At 51.4% G+C, this 12,430-nt stretch overlaps 1 protein-coding gene across 1 annotated transcript in view; it reads left to right on the top strand.

Moving 5' to 3' along the window:
• Positions 1-5,764: 5,764 nt before the first annotated feature.
• PLLP (plasmolipin) overlaps positions 5,765-12,430 on the top strand; it is a 28,830-nt gene continuing 22,164 nt past the window's right edge. The window contains exon 1 of the mRNA XM_004057698.5: positions 5,765-6,074. Within this exon, the coding sequence (XP_004057746.2) occupies positions 5,940-6,074 (135 nt within the window). The 5' untranslated portion in view covers positions 5,765-5,939. The remainder of the gene's footprint in view (positions 6,075-12,430) is intronic.

The raw sequence follows: 12,430 nt of genomic DNA, 5'->3' as shown, positions 1-12,430 counted from the left end.
TCATCATTACTGGTGAGTTGCTATTTCTTGGTGGGTTTGTACATCTAGACTGTCTGTCTCCCCCACTAGACTCCTTGAAGGTGGGGGCCCTCATCACAGCTCACAGCTCCATCCCCAGGGCCTGGCACTCCCAAGGCACACACTAAACATCTGCTTCGTGCCTGAACCCCCACTGCGGAGTAGCTGAGTAGCTGGGACCACAGCTGGGCAGGCCCAGTACACAGTGGGGATATGGTCAGAGCAGGGAACTTTTGTAGAACTGAAGAAAACTGAGGCAAGACATGTACTGCAGGTATCCTGTGTGGAGATGGGCTGCTCAGAGCCCGGGAAGGGGAGGCCAGTCCTGGCAGTAGACAGGCTGTCTGTCCCCCCACCCCATTCTAAGAATCCAGGACCCCGTGGCGCCAGCGGAGACTGTGGGTGGGCAGCTGGTTCCAGTCTGGGGACAGGTTCCTTCCCACTTTTTCTGACTGGGGGACGAGTGAAGTTGGTTTGGGAGAAAATGTCAAAGTGAAAAACAGTGGAGTGATTCAGTCTTTTCAGTCTTGCTTGCTGCCATTTGAAAAGAATGAAAGTGGGATTAACAAAAAAAAAAAACAACCCACAAAATCCAAACCAAAACCAAAACAAAAACACCCTACTGTTTTAGAATCTGCCTCAGAAACAATCATCTTTTTGTTTTCTGTGTCATAATAAAATTAAGGGCTCACCCGAGCTTTGTTCTGCACTTGGACTTGTCTGCAGAGAGGCTGGTCTCTGAGTAACAATTTTGCAGCTACCAAGAAGACTCCTCATTTCCAGAGTACCTACTGCAAGTGGGGTGCTGGGACAGGGGAAGGGTCTCAGGTGCATTGAGGGGAGGGGGTTGAACATCCCGTTGAGTAAAGGGTTAAGTCAGCATCAACCAGTGATATTTTTAAAGTGTTCATCAGAGCTTGTCTCTCGCCTGCTTAAAACACTCCAGGCCTTGGCCGGGCGTAGTGGCTCACGCCTGTAATCCCAGCACTTTGGGAGGCCAAAGCAGGCAGATCACGCGGTCAGGAGATCGAGACCATCCTGGCTAACACGGTGAAACTCTATCTCTACTAAAAATACAAAAAATTAGCCAGGCGTGGTGGCGGGTGCCAGTAGTCCCAGCTACTCTTTGAAGCTGAGGCAGGAGAATGGCGTGAACCCAGGAGGCAGAGCTTGCAGTGAGCTGAGATCACGCCACTGCACTCCAGCCTGGGCGACAAAGCGAGACTCCGTCTCAAAAAAAAAAACACTCCAAGCCTTAAAATAAAATGTTAGCCTTTCTCCATCATTGTGGTAGGCTGTATAATGGCCACTAAAAGATGTATCAGTGGCTCATGCACTTTGAGAGGTCAAGGCAGGAGGATTGCTTGAGCTCAAGTTCGAGACCAGCCTGGGCATCATGGTGAAACCCAGTCTTTACAAAAAATTGGTGAGTCATGGTGGCTCAAGGACCTGTGGTCCCAGCTACTCAGGAGGCTGAGGCAGGAGGATTGCTTGAACCCTGGAGGCGGAGGTTGTAGTGAGCCAGGATGGCACCACTGCACTCCAGCCTGGGCAACAGAGTGAGACCCTGTCTCAAACAAACAAACAAAACAGATCCTAATTCTTGGAAACTGTCCATTTTACCTTATAAAGTAAAAAGGTCTTTACAGATTAAGTGAGTAAATTAAGATTCTTTTTCTTTTTTTTTTCCTTTTGAAACAGGGTCTTGCTCTGTCACCCAGGCTGGAGTGCAGAGGCAAAAACATGGTTCACTGTAACCTCAACCTCCTGGGGCTTAAGCAATCCTCCCACCTCAGCCTCCTAAGTAGCTGGAACCACAGGTGTGCACCGCTACGCCCGGCCAATTATTATTATTATTATTATTTTTTATTTTTTTTAGAGACAGGTATTTGCTATGTTGCCCAGGCTGGTCTCAAACTCCTGAGCCAAACCCATCCTCCTGCCTTGGCCTCCCAAAGTGCTAGGTTTACAGGCATGAGCCACTGAGCCCAGCCTCAAATTAAGATTCTTTATTTGAGGAAGACTATCCTGGAGTATTTGGGTGGCCCTAACACAATCACAAGTGTCCTTATAAGAGAGGCAGAGAGAGATGTTATACATACAGAAGAGGAGGAGGCCATGTGACGTAGGAGGCAGAGACAGGGTTGATGCAGTCATAAGTTGAGGAATGCCAGCAGGCCCCACCAGGGTTGGAAGAACAAGGATGGGATTCTCCTCTAGACCCTGCAAAGGGAGCATGACCCTCAGGATACCTGATTTTGGCTCTTCCCAGATTTTGGAAGATTTTGGCTCAGTGAAACTGATTTCAGACTTCTGGCCTCCAGGACTACAGGAGAGCAAATTTCTGGTTTTTCTTTTCTTTTTCTTTTTTTTTGAGACAGTGTTTCACTCTTGTTGCCCAAGCTGGAGTGCAATGGCTCAATCTCAGCTAACTGCAACCTCTGCCTCCCGGGTTCAAGTGATTCTCCTGCCTCAGCCTCCTGAGTAGCTGGGATTACAGGCGTGTACTACCACGCCCAGCTATTTTTTTGTATTTTTAGTAGAAACAGGGTTTCGCCATGTTGGCCAGGCTGATCTCGAACTCCTGACCTCAGGTGATCCGCCTGCCTCAGCCTCCCAAAGTGCTGGGATTACAGCCGTGAGCCACCGTGCCTGGCCAAATTTCTGTTGTTTTAAGTCACCAAGTTAGAGCAGCCACAGGGCACTAATACAGTCCTCTAAATAGCCTGTGTGATCCGGCCCTGGCCCATGTTTCCAATCTCACCCTTACTCACTTGGCTCCAGCCCTACCAAGGACCTTTTTCTGTTCTCAAAACTGGTCCAGCCTCAGGGCTCCTGCACTTATTAAATTCTTCCCCCAGATTTCCCAAGGCTAGCCCCTACTCATGATTTGGGTCTCTGCATAAATGTCATCTCTTCCCACAGGTCTTCCTTGACCACCTTAACCCAGAAATCACCTGTGGGTGACTCTGTGTCATATTCCCCCATTTTACTTTAGTCACAGCGTTTGTCACTATCTGAAAGTATTATTCCTCCCGGGTTTATTACTTCTCATCCCCACCAGACAGTGGGATCCAACGACTGAAATCCTATCATTTGTGGCAACACAGATGAACCTGGAGGACATCACGTGAGTGAAATAAGCCAGGCATAGAAAGACAAACACCACGTGGTCTCTCTCATATGTGGAATGAAATAAAGAAGTTGATCTCGGCCAGGTGCAGTGGCTCATGCCTGTAATCCCAGCACTTTGGGAGGCCAAGACAGGTGGATCACCTGATTTCAGGAGTTTGATACCAGCCTGGCCAACATGGTGAAACCTTGTCTCTACTAAAATTACAAAAAATTAGCTAAGCGTGCTGGCGGGCGCCTGTAATCCCAGCTACTCAGGCAAGAGAATTGCTTGAACCTGGGAGGCGCAGGTTGCAGTGAGCCGAGGTCGCGCCATTGCACTCCAGACTGGGCAACAAGAGCAAAACGCCATCTCAAATAAATAAATAAATAAATAAATTGATCTCATAGTAGAGTAGAATAGTGGTTACAGGAGGCTGGGGTGTAGTGGGAGGATACAAAGAGGTTGGTTAACAGATACAAAGTTACAGTTAGGGTTGGGCACGGTGGCTCACACCTGTAATTCCAGCACTTTGGAAGGCCAAGGCGGGTGGATCGCTTGAGGCCAGGAGTGCGAAACCAGTCTGGGCAACATGGAGAGACCCCATCTCTACAAAAAAAATTAAAAAAATTAGTCAGGGCTGGGCCCGGTGGCTGATGCCTGTAATCCCAGCCCTTTGGGAGGCCAAGGTGGGCGGATCACAAGACCAGCCTGGCCAACATGGTGAAACCCAGTCTCTAGTACAGATACAAAAAATTAGCCGGGCATGGTGGCTCGAGCCTGTAATTCCAGCAAGACTCTATCTCAAAAAAAAAAAAAAAAAAAAAAAAAAAATTAGTTGGGCATGGTGGCGTGCACCTGTAGTCCTAGCTACTAGGGAGGCTGAGGTGAGAAGATCACTTGAGCCTAGGGGTTGGAGGCTGCAGTAAGCTATGATCATGCCACTGCCCTCCAGCCTGGGTGACAGAGTGAGACCTCGCCTCAAAATAAATAAAAGTAAAAAGAAAAAAATACCAATATTGTACATTTCTTTTTTTTTGTTTTTGTTTTTAGATGGAGTCTGGCTCTGTTACCCACGCTGGAGTGCAGTGGCATGATTTCAGCTCACTGCAACCTCTCCCTCCCTGGGTTCAAGTGATTCTCCTGTCTCAGCCTCCCGAGTAGCTGGGACTACAGGCACCCACCATCATGCCTGGCTAATTTTTTTGTATTTTTGTAGAGACAGGGTTTTGCCATGTTGACCAGGCTGGTCTCGAACTCATGACCTCTGGTGATCTGCCCGCCTTGGCCTCCCAAAGTGCTGGGATTATAGGCGTGAGCCACCGCGCCTGGCCCTAATATTGTATATTTCAAAATACGGTAGCTAGAAGTGGGGATTTTGAATGTTCTCACACCAAAGAAGCCATAAATGTATGAGGTGATGGATATGCTAAGTACCTTGATTCGATTTTTTTACACAATGTACACAGGTACCAAAACATCACATGGTACCCCTTATTTAGGTACAATTATAGGTTGCCGCAAAAGTAATTGCGGTTTTTGCTATACTTTTAAATGCAAAAACCGTATAACTTTTGCACCAACCTAATATTACATGTCAGTTAAAAACAATTTTTTAAGTGGCTCTCTTTTTAAGTGGGTATTTGGGGAAAAAAAATGTGGGAGCCAAGAAGGCCTTGTCTACTTCGTTTCCTGCTGTATCCACAGGGCCTGGCATGTAGTAGGTGTTCAGCAAACATTGGTTGATGAATGCATGAATGACCTATCTGTGCAAACCTCTAGGCTCAAGAGGTGTGTGTGTGTGTGTGTGTGTGTAAGTATTTTAGGGTGCATGTGTGGCAATGAAACTGTAACCTCTATATGACCTCCCATCTTCTGAGTGACCCTTCCTCCCTCACGCTGTCAGGAGCTTTCTGGGGAATATTTCATTTATTCCCTACAACGCTCTGTGAAGCAGGTTTCCTTCATATCTATATGACAGACGAGGAAACTGAGGCTCCGCGATCATCTAAGTTATATAAAATATGTTCAGAAGTGAAAACAGCATTAATAGGCAGAAAAGGACCTCCCCCTTCTACCGCTTACCCACCGCTTACCCAGACCTTCCCCTTCCCCGCGCTGGGTCTCCCAGGATTCTTCTTTACTTTCTTTTCTATAAAATACAGACGGGGGGGGGGGGGGTCTCACTGTGTTACCCAGGCTGGTCTCGAACTCTTGGCCTGAAGTTATCCTTTCACCTTAGCCTCCCAAAGTGCTGCGATCAGAGGCAGGAGCCACCGCATCCAGCCTTCTCCCGGGACTCTTCAAGAGTCGCTGCGCCGGGCCTAGGCCGAGGGTGCACAGCGCGCAGAAAGCGCCTGGGAGAGCGGTGTCCCCCGCGAGCCACCACAAGTTTATTCCTAGGCGCGGAAGCTACCACGGCCTGGGCGAGTGCCGGGAAATTCCCAGCGGGCGGCTTGCCCCGGGGGAGGCCGGCGAAGCGGTCTAGGCTGGTGCTGGCGGAGCCGATTCACGGACCCGGGGTTGTTTACTGGTCCGGGGAGTGGACGCGGCTGCCCACGAACCGGTCGCGGCTGGAGCGGTGGCGGCGAGCAAAGGGTTAAGGGGGCGGCCCCGGCGGCGGGGGCGGAGCCGGGATCTCGGCCGCACCTGGCGCCCCAGGCTCCCAGCCCCGAAGCCTCCTGCAGCGCCTGGAGCCAGCCACACAGGGATCGTGAGCCTGGGGGAAAAGCGGCGCGGGAGCCGGCACCCACCGCTGGAGGGGCGGCGACGGCGGCCGTAGCGACCTCGAGAGGCAAGCGGAGCCGCCATGGCCGAGTTCCCGTCGAAAGTTAGCACGCGGACCAGCAGTCCTGCGCAGGGCGCCGAAGCCTCGGTGTCGGCGCTGCGCCCGGACCTGGGCTTCGTGCGCTCCCGCCTCGGGGCGCTCATGCTGCTGCAGCTGGTGAGAGCACGCGCGGGCCCACGGGGTTGGCCGGGGGCTCCCGGTCCGGCCAGGATGGGTGAGGGACTCCGGCGCTGCGTTCATTCTTCGCGAACCTTGCACTCGCCACCCGGGCTCACACTGTCACCGACGCGCTGCGCGTACCCTTAGGGCGCTTCCCGCACGGACGCCCCCAAGATCGCCCTGCATCCCTCTCACCACGAGACTACCCCGTGGCCGTCGCTGCGAGCGTGAGCACCCTGCACCGTGTACAGAGTGCCCACTGCCCGTGCCCCATCGTGCCCCCTTCCAAGGTGGTTACCAGCGGCCACAGAGAAACCCCCACCGGAGCCACAGTCACTGCGCACAACCCGCCAACCCTTCCCAGCCCTCCCTTCCCTCCTCTCTCTTTTTCACCCCTCTTTCTGCCCCGACAGTGCCCCCAGCCCTCTAGGGAACCCAGTCTGAGGCAAAGTCCACTCTCTGACCACCTTCTGTCCCGCTCCCAGCGGCTCCGGGTGGCCGCACCCATGAACATTCCTCATCTAATCTAGAGGGCACATCCGACTCCCCAACACGCACACTCAGGCACTGCCCTGTGGGCGCCCGCACGGGAGCCGGGCTCTTCTAGCTTTCTCTGGGTGACCCGCCAGGTTTCAGCCGGTTTAGCCAGCCCCACGGGGCCGAGATATCGCTGGAGGGAGGGGTTTGTGGGTAGCCAGGGGCAAGACTCTTACTCTCTCCCAGACCCCTGTACAGACCCCAACTGAGGCGGACCCATGGGAACATCCTCCACTCCCACACCAGCCACAGGCCCGGATGTTAGCTTCTTCCTCTGCCACCCTTTCATGAGGGTCTGGAAGCTGGGTGGGTGCCCTGGGTGGGTGAGGGCCTGATACATTTTCAGAGGACTCAGGTGGAATTGGAGTTGGGCCAGGACCTGTATTTCTTAGCAATCCAGCGAGTGGACATTTCCCATTGTCTCCTATTGCTGGGTGCTAGCGCTGCTGCGAGGCCCAAGCTGGAGGGCAGTGTGGTTGCTTTGGTGCCAGACCCTGGGCTGAGGTCCAGTCTCCCTTCCCTGACCTCTCCAGGTGCGGGCCCACCTCCACCTGGGTCAGTGCTATCTCATTTCAGGATTTCTCAGATTCTGTGGGCCCCCTCCCCAGCCACTGAATCTCCTGGCGGGTTTGTTTAAAATTTAGATTATTGGACTCCACCCCCGGAAAAAAATGTGCAATTGGAATTTGAATCTCAGGAAGTACAGCCAGAAATTCATTTTTAACAGTTCTCCCAGAGTTTTTTGTTTGTTTCTCTTTTGGGGGGTGGGGGAGAAGGGGAGAAGATTCTGTCTTCTGAGGGAAGAGGTCTAGTTCCTGGAATCATTTAATTCTGCAGATGGGGAGAGCCACTGACCCTGCCACCGCTGGAATGCTCTGCTCTGGGCTGGTTGTGAGGGGCACAGCCATGAGCAGCTGCCTGGCTGCCCAGGGGAGAGCCAGGTGGGTGTGAGAAGTGGTGCGAAAGGGCAGAGGAGAAGGAGAGCAATTTCACGACCAGGAAGGCTTGTTGGAGGAGGTGGTTTTTGAGCAGAGACTTCACTGAAATCTGAGGCAGAGGCAGGGAAAGGGTGTTCCAAGGGCAGGGAACAGTGTGAGCCAAGATGTGGTGATGAGAAAGTTGAATTAATTTGCAGGGAGTAGCCAACAGGTTGGTGGTGCTGGAGTTGAAGCACTTGTTTCTGGTGTGGACAGAAGCCAAGGGCCTTGTGTAACTTCTGCGAGCTACAGGGTCTAGGTTCTGTTGGTGGCCTTAAGAGGTTTTGGAACAGAAGAGGGATCTTGCTGGGTGGAGGATGATGACCGGCAAGATCCCTGTGAGGGATCCCTCAGCATCCCTGGTGAGGTGGATCCTGAGGCTGGCCCCTGATGGACAGGAGGATTGCTTGTGGCCAGAAGTTCAAGACCAGCCTGGGCAACATATTGAGACCCTGTCTCTACAAAAAAAGGAAAAAAAAAAAAGAAATAACCAGGCATGGTGGTATGCGCCTGTGGTCTCAGCTACTTGGGAGGCTGAGGTAGGAGGACCCCTTGTGCCTCGGAGTTCGAGGCTACAGTGACTTTGATCGCACCACTGCACTCCAGCCTGGGTAACAGAATGAGACTTTGTCTCAAACACACACACACACACACACACACACACACACACACACAAGAAGGAAAAGAAAAAAGAAAGAGAATAGCAATAGGGGCAATAGGGGGAATGGAAGGCATTGGAGTAAGAGGAGGACGTTGCTGCTGTGGGCCGCAAGGGTCTTGGTAGCTTCCTCTAGAGCAGGCTTGTGTTCCTGATTGGGGTTGGGGTGGGTGGGGGCATCCCCTGTGGGCTCAGCAATCCAGCCCTGAGCATCTGGGTCCCATTACACAGACGTAGACATTGAGGTCTAGGTAGAAGGACTTGCCAGGAGTCCTGTAATAGAGCTTGGCACTTGGGTCTCTTGACTCTCAGGGACTGGGTGTGAGGGAAGTGGGCTCCTTTTGCCCCCTACCTGCAGTGCCTTTGGGGGGATGAGGGTCTTCCATCAGAGTTTTGAAAATGACCTGCACATTTTAGTGCCTTAGAAATCTGCTTGTTGGGTCCAGGTGTGGTGGCTCACGCCTGTAATCCCAGCACTTTGGGAGGCCGAGGCGGGCAGATCATGAGGTCAGGAGATGGAGACCATCCCGGCTAACACGGTGAAACCCCATCTCTGCTAAAAATACCACAAACTTAGCCGGGCATGGTGGTGGGCGCCTGCAGTCCCAGCTACTCGGGAGGCTGAGGCAGGAGAATGGCTCCGGGAGGCGGAGCTTGCAGTGAGCCGAGATGGCGCCACGGCACTCCAGCCTGGGAGACAGAAAGAGTCTCCGTCTCAAAAAAAAAAAAAGAAAGAAAGAAAGAAAAAAAAATCTGCTTGTTGGAGAAGCTGCATCCTGAGCTGTTTCTCTGGCAACAGATAGTTCCATTGGATCTGAAATGGGATATGTGGGGGTTAATCCAACAGGCACCACCATCTGCTGGGAAGCCATGGTAGCTCCCATCTATCAGGCCAGCACTAGGCTCAGGCCCTTTGCCAAGGCCTTTAGATCTTCTTAGTTGGCCCCATTTTACAGGTGAGAAAACTGAGGCTCAGAGGCCAGTTCTTTGCCCAGGATCTCACAGCCCTCCTCCACAGGAGTGATTTTTCTGACTTTTCTGGCCTATGGTCTTAATGACCACGTGTGGCTTTGCTGCTACCTTCCCAGGATCTGTCATTATGGAGGGAGTGGTGGGGACCCTGGGCCCACAGCCCGCTTTCCAGGAGCTCTTGGTCAGTGGGAGAGGTGCCCAGAGGATGTGCTTCTCCCAGAGGGATCAGAGAAGGCTGCATGGAGCAGGAAATAAATGAGAAGATGGAAGCTAATTCCCCATCAAACTCTTCTGTTTCCCAGGATTTGATGAATGTTCCTGGTATGGTGGGAGGAAGGGGAGGTGGGTAGAAAGGCTCCCAGCTCCTGGAGAAGGAGATACACTTTTCATTCGGTATCAGAATGTGTCCTGAAGAACCAATCTCAGTATTCTTCACAGATGTCTGGTGGTGTTCATTGATTTATCACTATCCTTATTCCTTGTAGATTCAGAAAGAACACCAGATGGAATATGATATTAAACCACATAAGATAGAAGAGTTAAAGCGATGTATCTTTAAAAGCTGGTGGTGTGGAGGGGAGAATTGACTTGCAGCAAGTTTAAAGCTGTTGATTATTTGTTGAACTTCCTAGCAGCCTAGGCAAAAAGGGAAACATGAAGAATCTATGCAGATAGCGTCTAAAAAAGGAGGCAGGTCTTTGTTTTGTTTTGTTTTCTCTGGCCGATGGATTCATGTCACAAGGCAGGCAAGTTTGATCTACAGATAACTTTTTTGGTTTTAAAAAAAAAGGCATCAGTGCTACAGATTTTTGTGTAACTCAGGTGGAAGAATGCAGAAGGCATGGTTATTTGCTTATGGGGAGCTCCCAAAGCCTTTTTACGATAAGTATAAAGTAGTGCTGTTAGGTGCCCATCTCTCATTTTTTCAAGCCTCCCCAAGCCGTGGGGAGAAGGATGATCTTATCTGGATTTATTGATAAGTAAGTAGGCTCAGAGAGGGTGAGGAACTTGTCCAAGGCCACACAGGATAGAGTGGCAAGCTTGGCTTTGCACTTTGATCTGGAAATGCAAAACCTGGCTCTAGCTATGCTTCCTCATCTTGTTTACTTTGGGGGTGGGAAGTTCTAGAGTGCTTTGGAGGGGTAAAAGGGGGACTGCAGGAAGGGAGACTCATCAGGGGCCAAGGCCATCAGGGAGGGCTTCCTGGCATAGGAAGGGAGAAGGAGGATCAGGACAGACCAGAGCTTGTACAGAGACCTGTCAGTCAGTAGGCGTTCTTGAGGCCCAGGATGTGGAAGCTGTGTGAATGCCCTGTGGCGGTAAGGCCATTTGGTTTGGTACCTTCTGTCCTTCCATTTTGCCCCACCTCCTGGGATTGGGGGTGGCCACACAATTCCCACTTTGCAGGTGAATAACAGATCAAAAGCTTCACCTAGCTGGGCAGGTGGCAGGGTGGCACATGCCTGTAGTTCCAGCTACTTGGGAGGCTGAGGCAGGAAGATTGCTTGAGCCTCGGAGTTTGAGGCTGCAGTAAGCCATGATCACGTCACTGCACTCTAGCCTGGGTGACAGAGTAAGACCCCTACTTTTTTTTTTTTTCCTCAAGACAAGGTCTTGCTCTGTCACCCAGGCTGGACTGTAGTAGTGTGATCACAGCTCACTGCAACCTCAACCTCCCAGGCTCAGGTGATCCTCCCACTTCAGGCCTCCTGAGTATCTGGGACGACAGGTACATGCCACAATGCCTGGCTAAGTTTTTATATTTTTTGTAAAGATGGGATTTCATCATGTTACCCAGACTGGTCTCGAACTCCTGGGCTCCAGCAATCCACCTGCCTTGGCCTCCCAAAGTGCTGAGATTACAGGTGTGAGCCACTGTACCCAGTCCTCTACTCTTAACCAAAAAAAAAAGGAAGAAGAAGAAGAGAAGCCTTGCCTAGATCTCCATGATCCGTGGGGTGGCATGGAGAGTGCTGATGGGAACACAGGCCTGGACACTGAGAGCCTTGGGTTCAAATCCTGGCTCTGTCCCTTTCTGGCTGCATGATCCTGGGGGAATTCCCAAATTTCCCTGAGCCTCACTTCCTTGTCTGTCAGATGGTGATGGCAGGATCTAGATCATGCCTGCAAAGAGCTAGCCTAGCACTATATGTGGGAATGAAGGACAGTTTGGATTCACAGGGTTATAGGATCTGAGGGTTCTTATGCAAGCATAAGAGGTCCCTTTGCAGCATCTCCAACATGAACTTGCATGCTTCCAGAGACAGGGAGCTCAGTTCTTCTTAAGGATGCCTGCTCCATACTTGGGCACTTGGGAGTGTTGGAAAGTTCTTCCTTATGGTGATACCGGCTCTGTCTCCGGCCCCAGGAGGCAGACCAGCTCCTCTGCAGATGAAGGGCAGGGCAGGGACTGAAAGCCAACTCTGGTCTCCAGGAAGGGGCTACCTAGATGAGATTGTTGGAGTCCGAGTGAGGTGTGAGCAGGGCTTGGTCACACTGGGATTGCAATGTCTGAGACTCCCGGGGCTTCCCTTAGCACTGAGATTTGTGGGTGGTTCAGTCTTTTTAGTACAGCATTCCAGGCCCCGCATGCCCAATATCTTCATCCAACCGAGCTCCGCTGCACAGAGCAATAAATGCCTTGTATTGTTAGTTCCCCCCACACTCCCCACTTACTGCAAGGGGGGGAGTATTGAGTGTTTGGGAATTAATTTGTAATTACATTATGAATATATGAATACATTCTCCTCACAAAATAAAAAAACCTGTACAGATTACACTAAAGCTGTAGTTGGATTACCCACCTCTGTCCCTAAGGGGACAACTATTTGGGGTGTTTCTAGTCTTTTTTCCTGTGCACTTTTGAAAACATTGATAGTTTTATTCTGTATCCTTTGTTCAGCAAGTTGCTTTTCTCATACTTGGTGCATCTGAGAGCTCTTCATGTGCTCTGTCATCCAGGCTGGAGTGCAGTGGCGTAATCTCAGCTCACTGCAACCTCCGCCTCCCGGGTTCATGCCATTCTCCTGCCTCAGCCTCCCGAATAGCAGGGACTACAGGTGCCTGCCACTACACCCAACTCATTTTTGTATTTTTAGTAGAGACGGGGCTTCACCATGTTGGCCAGGCTGGTCTTGAACTCTTGACCTCAGGTGATCTGCCTGTCTCTGCCTCCCAAAGTGCTGGGATTACAGGCATGAGCCACCGTG

This window comes from Gorilla gorilla, chromosome 18 (assembly GCF_029281585.2).
Source record: "Gorilla gorilla gorilla isolate KB3781 chromosome 18, NHGRI_mGorGor1-v2.1_pri, whole genome shotgun sequence".
Classification (NCBI taxonomy): domain Eukaryota; kingdom Metazoa; phylum Chordata; class Mammalia; order Primates; family Hominidae; genus Gorilla; species Gorilla gorilla.
The sequence above is the reverse complement of the archived record's forward strand: the minus strand, read 5'-3'. Positions and strand labels throughout refer to the sequence as shown.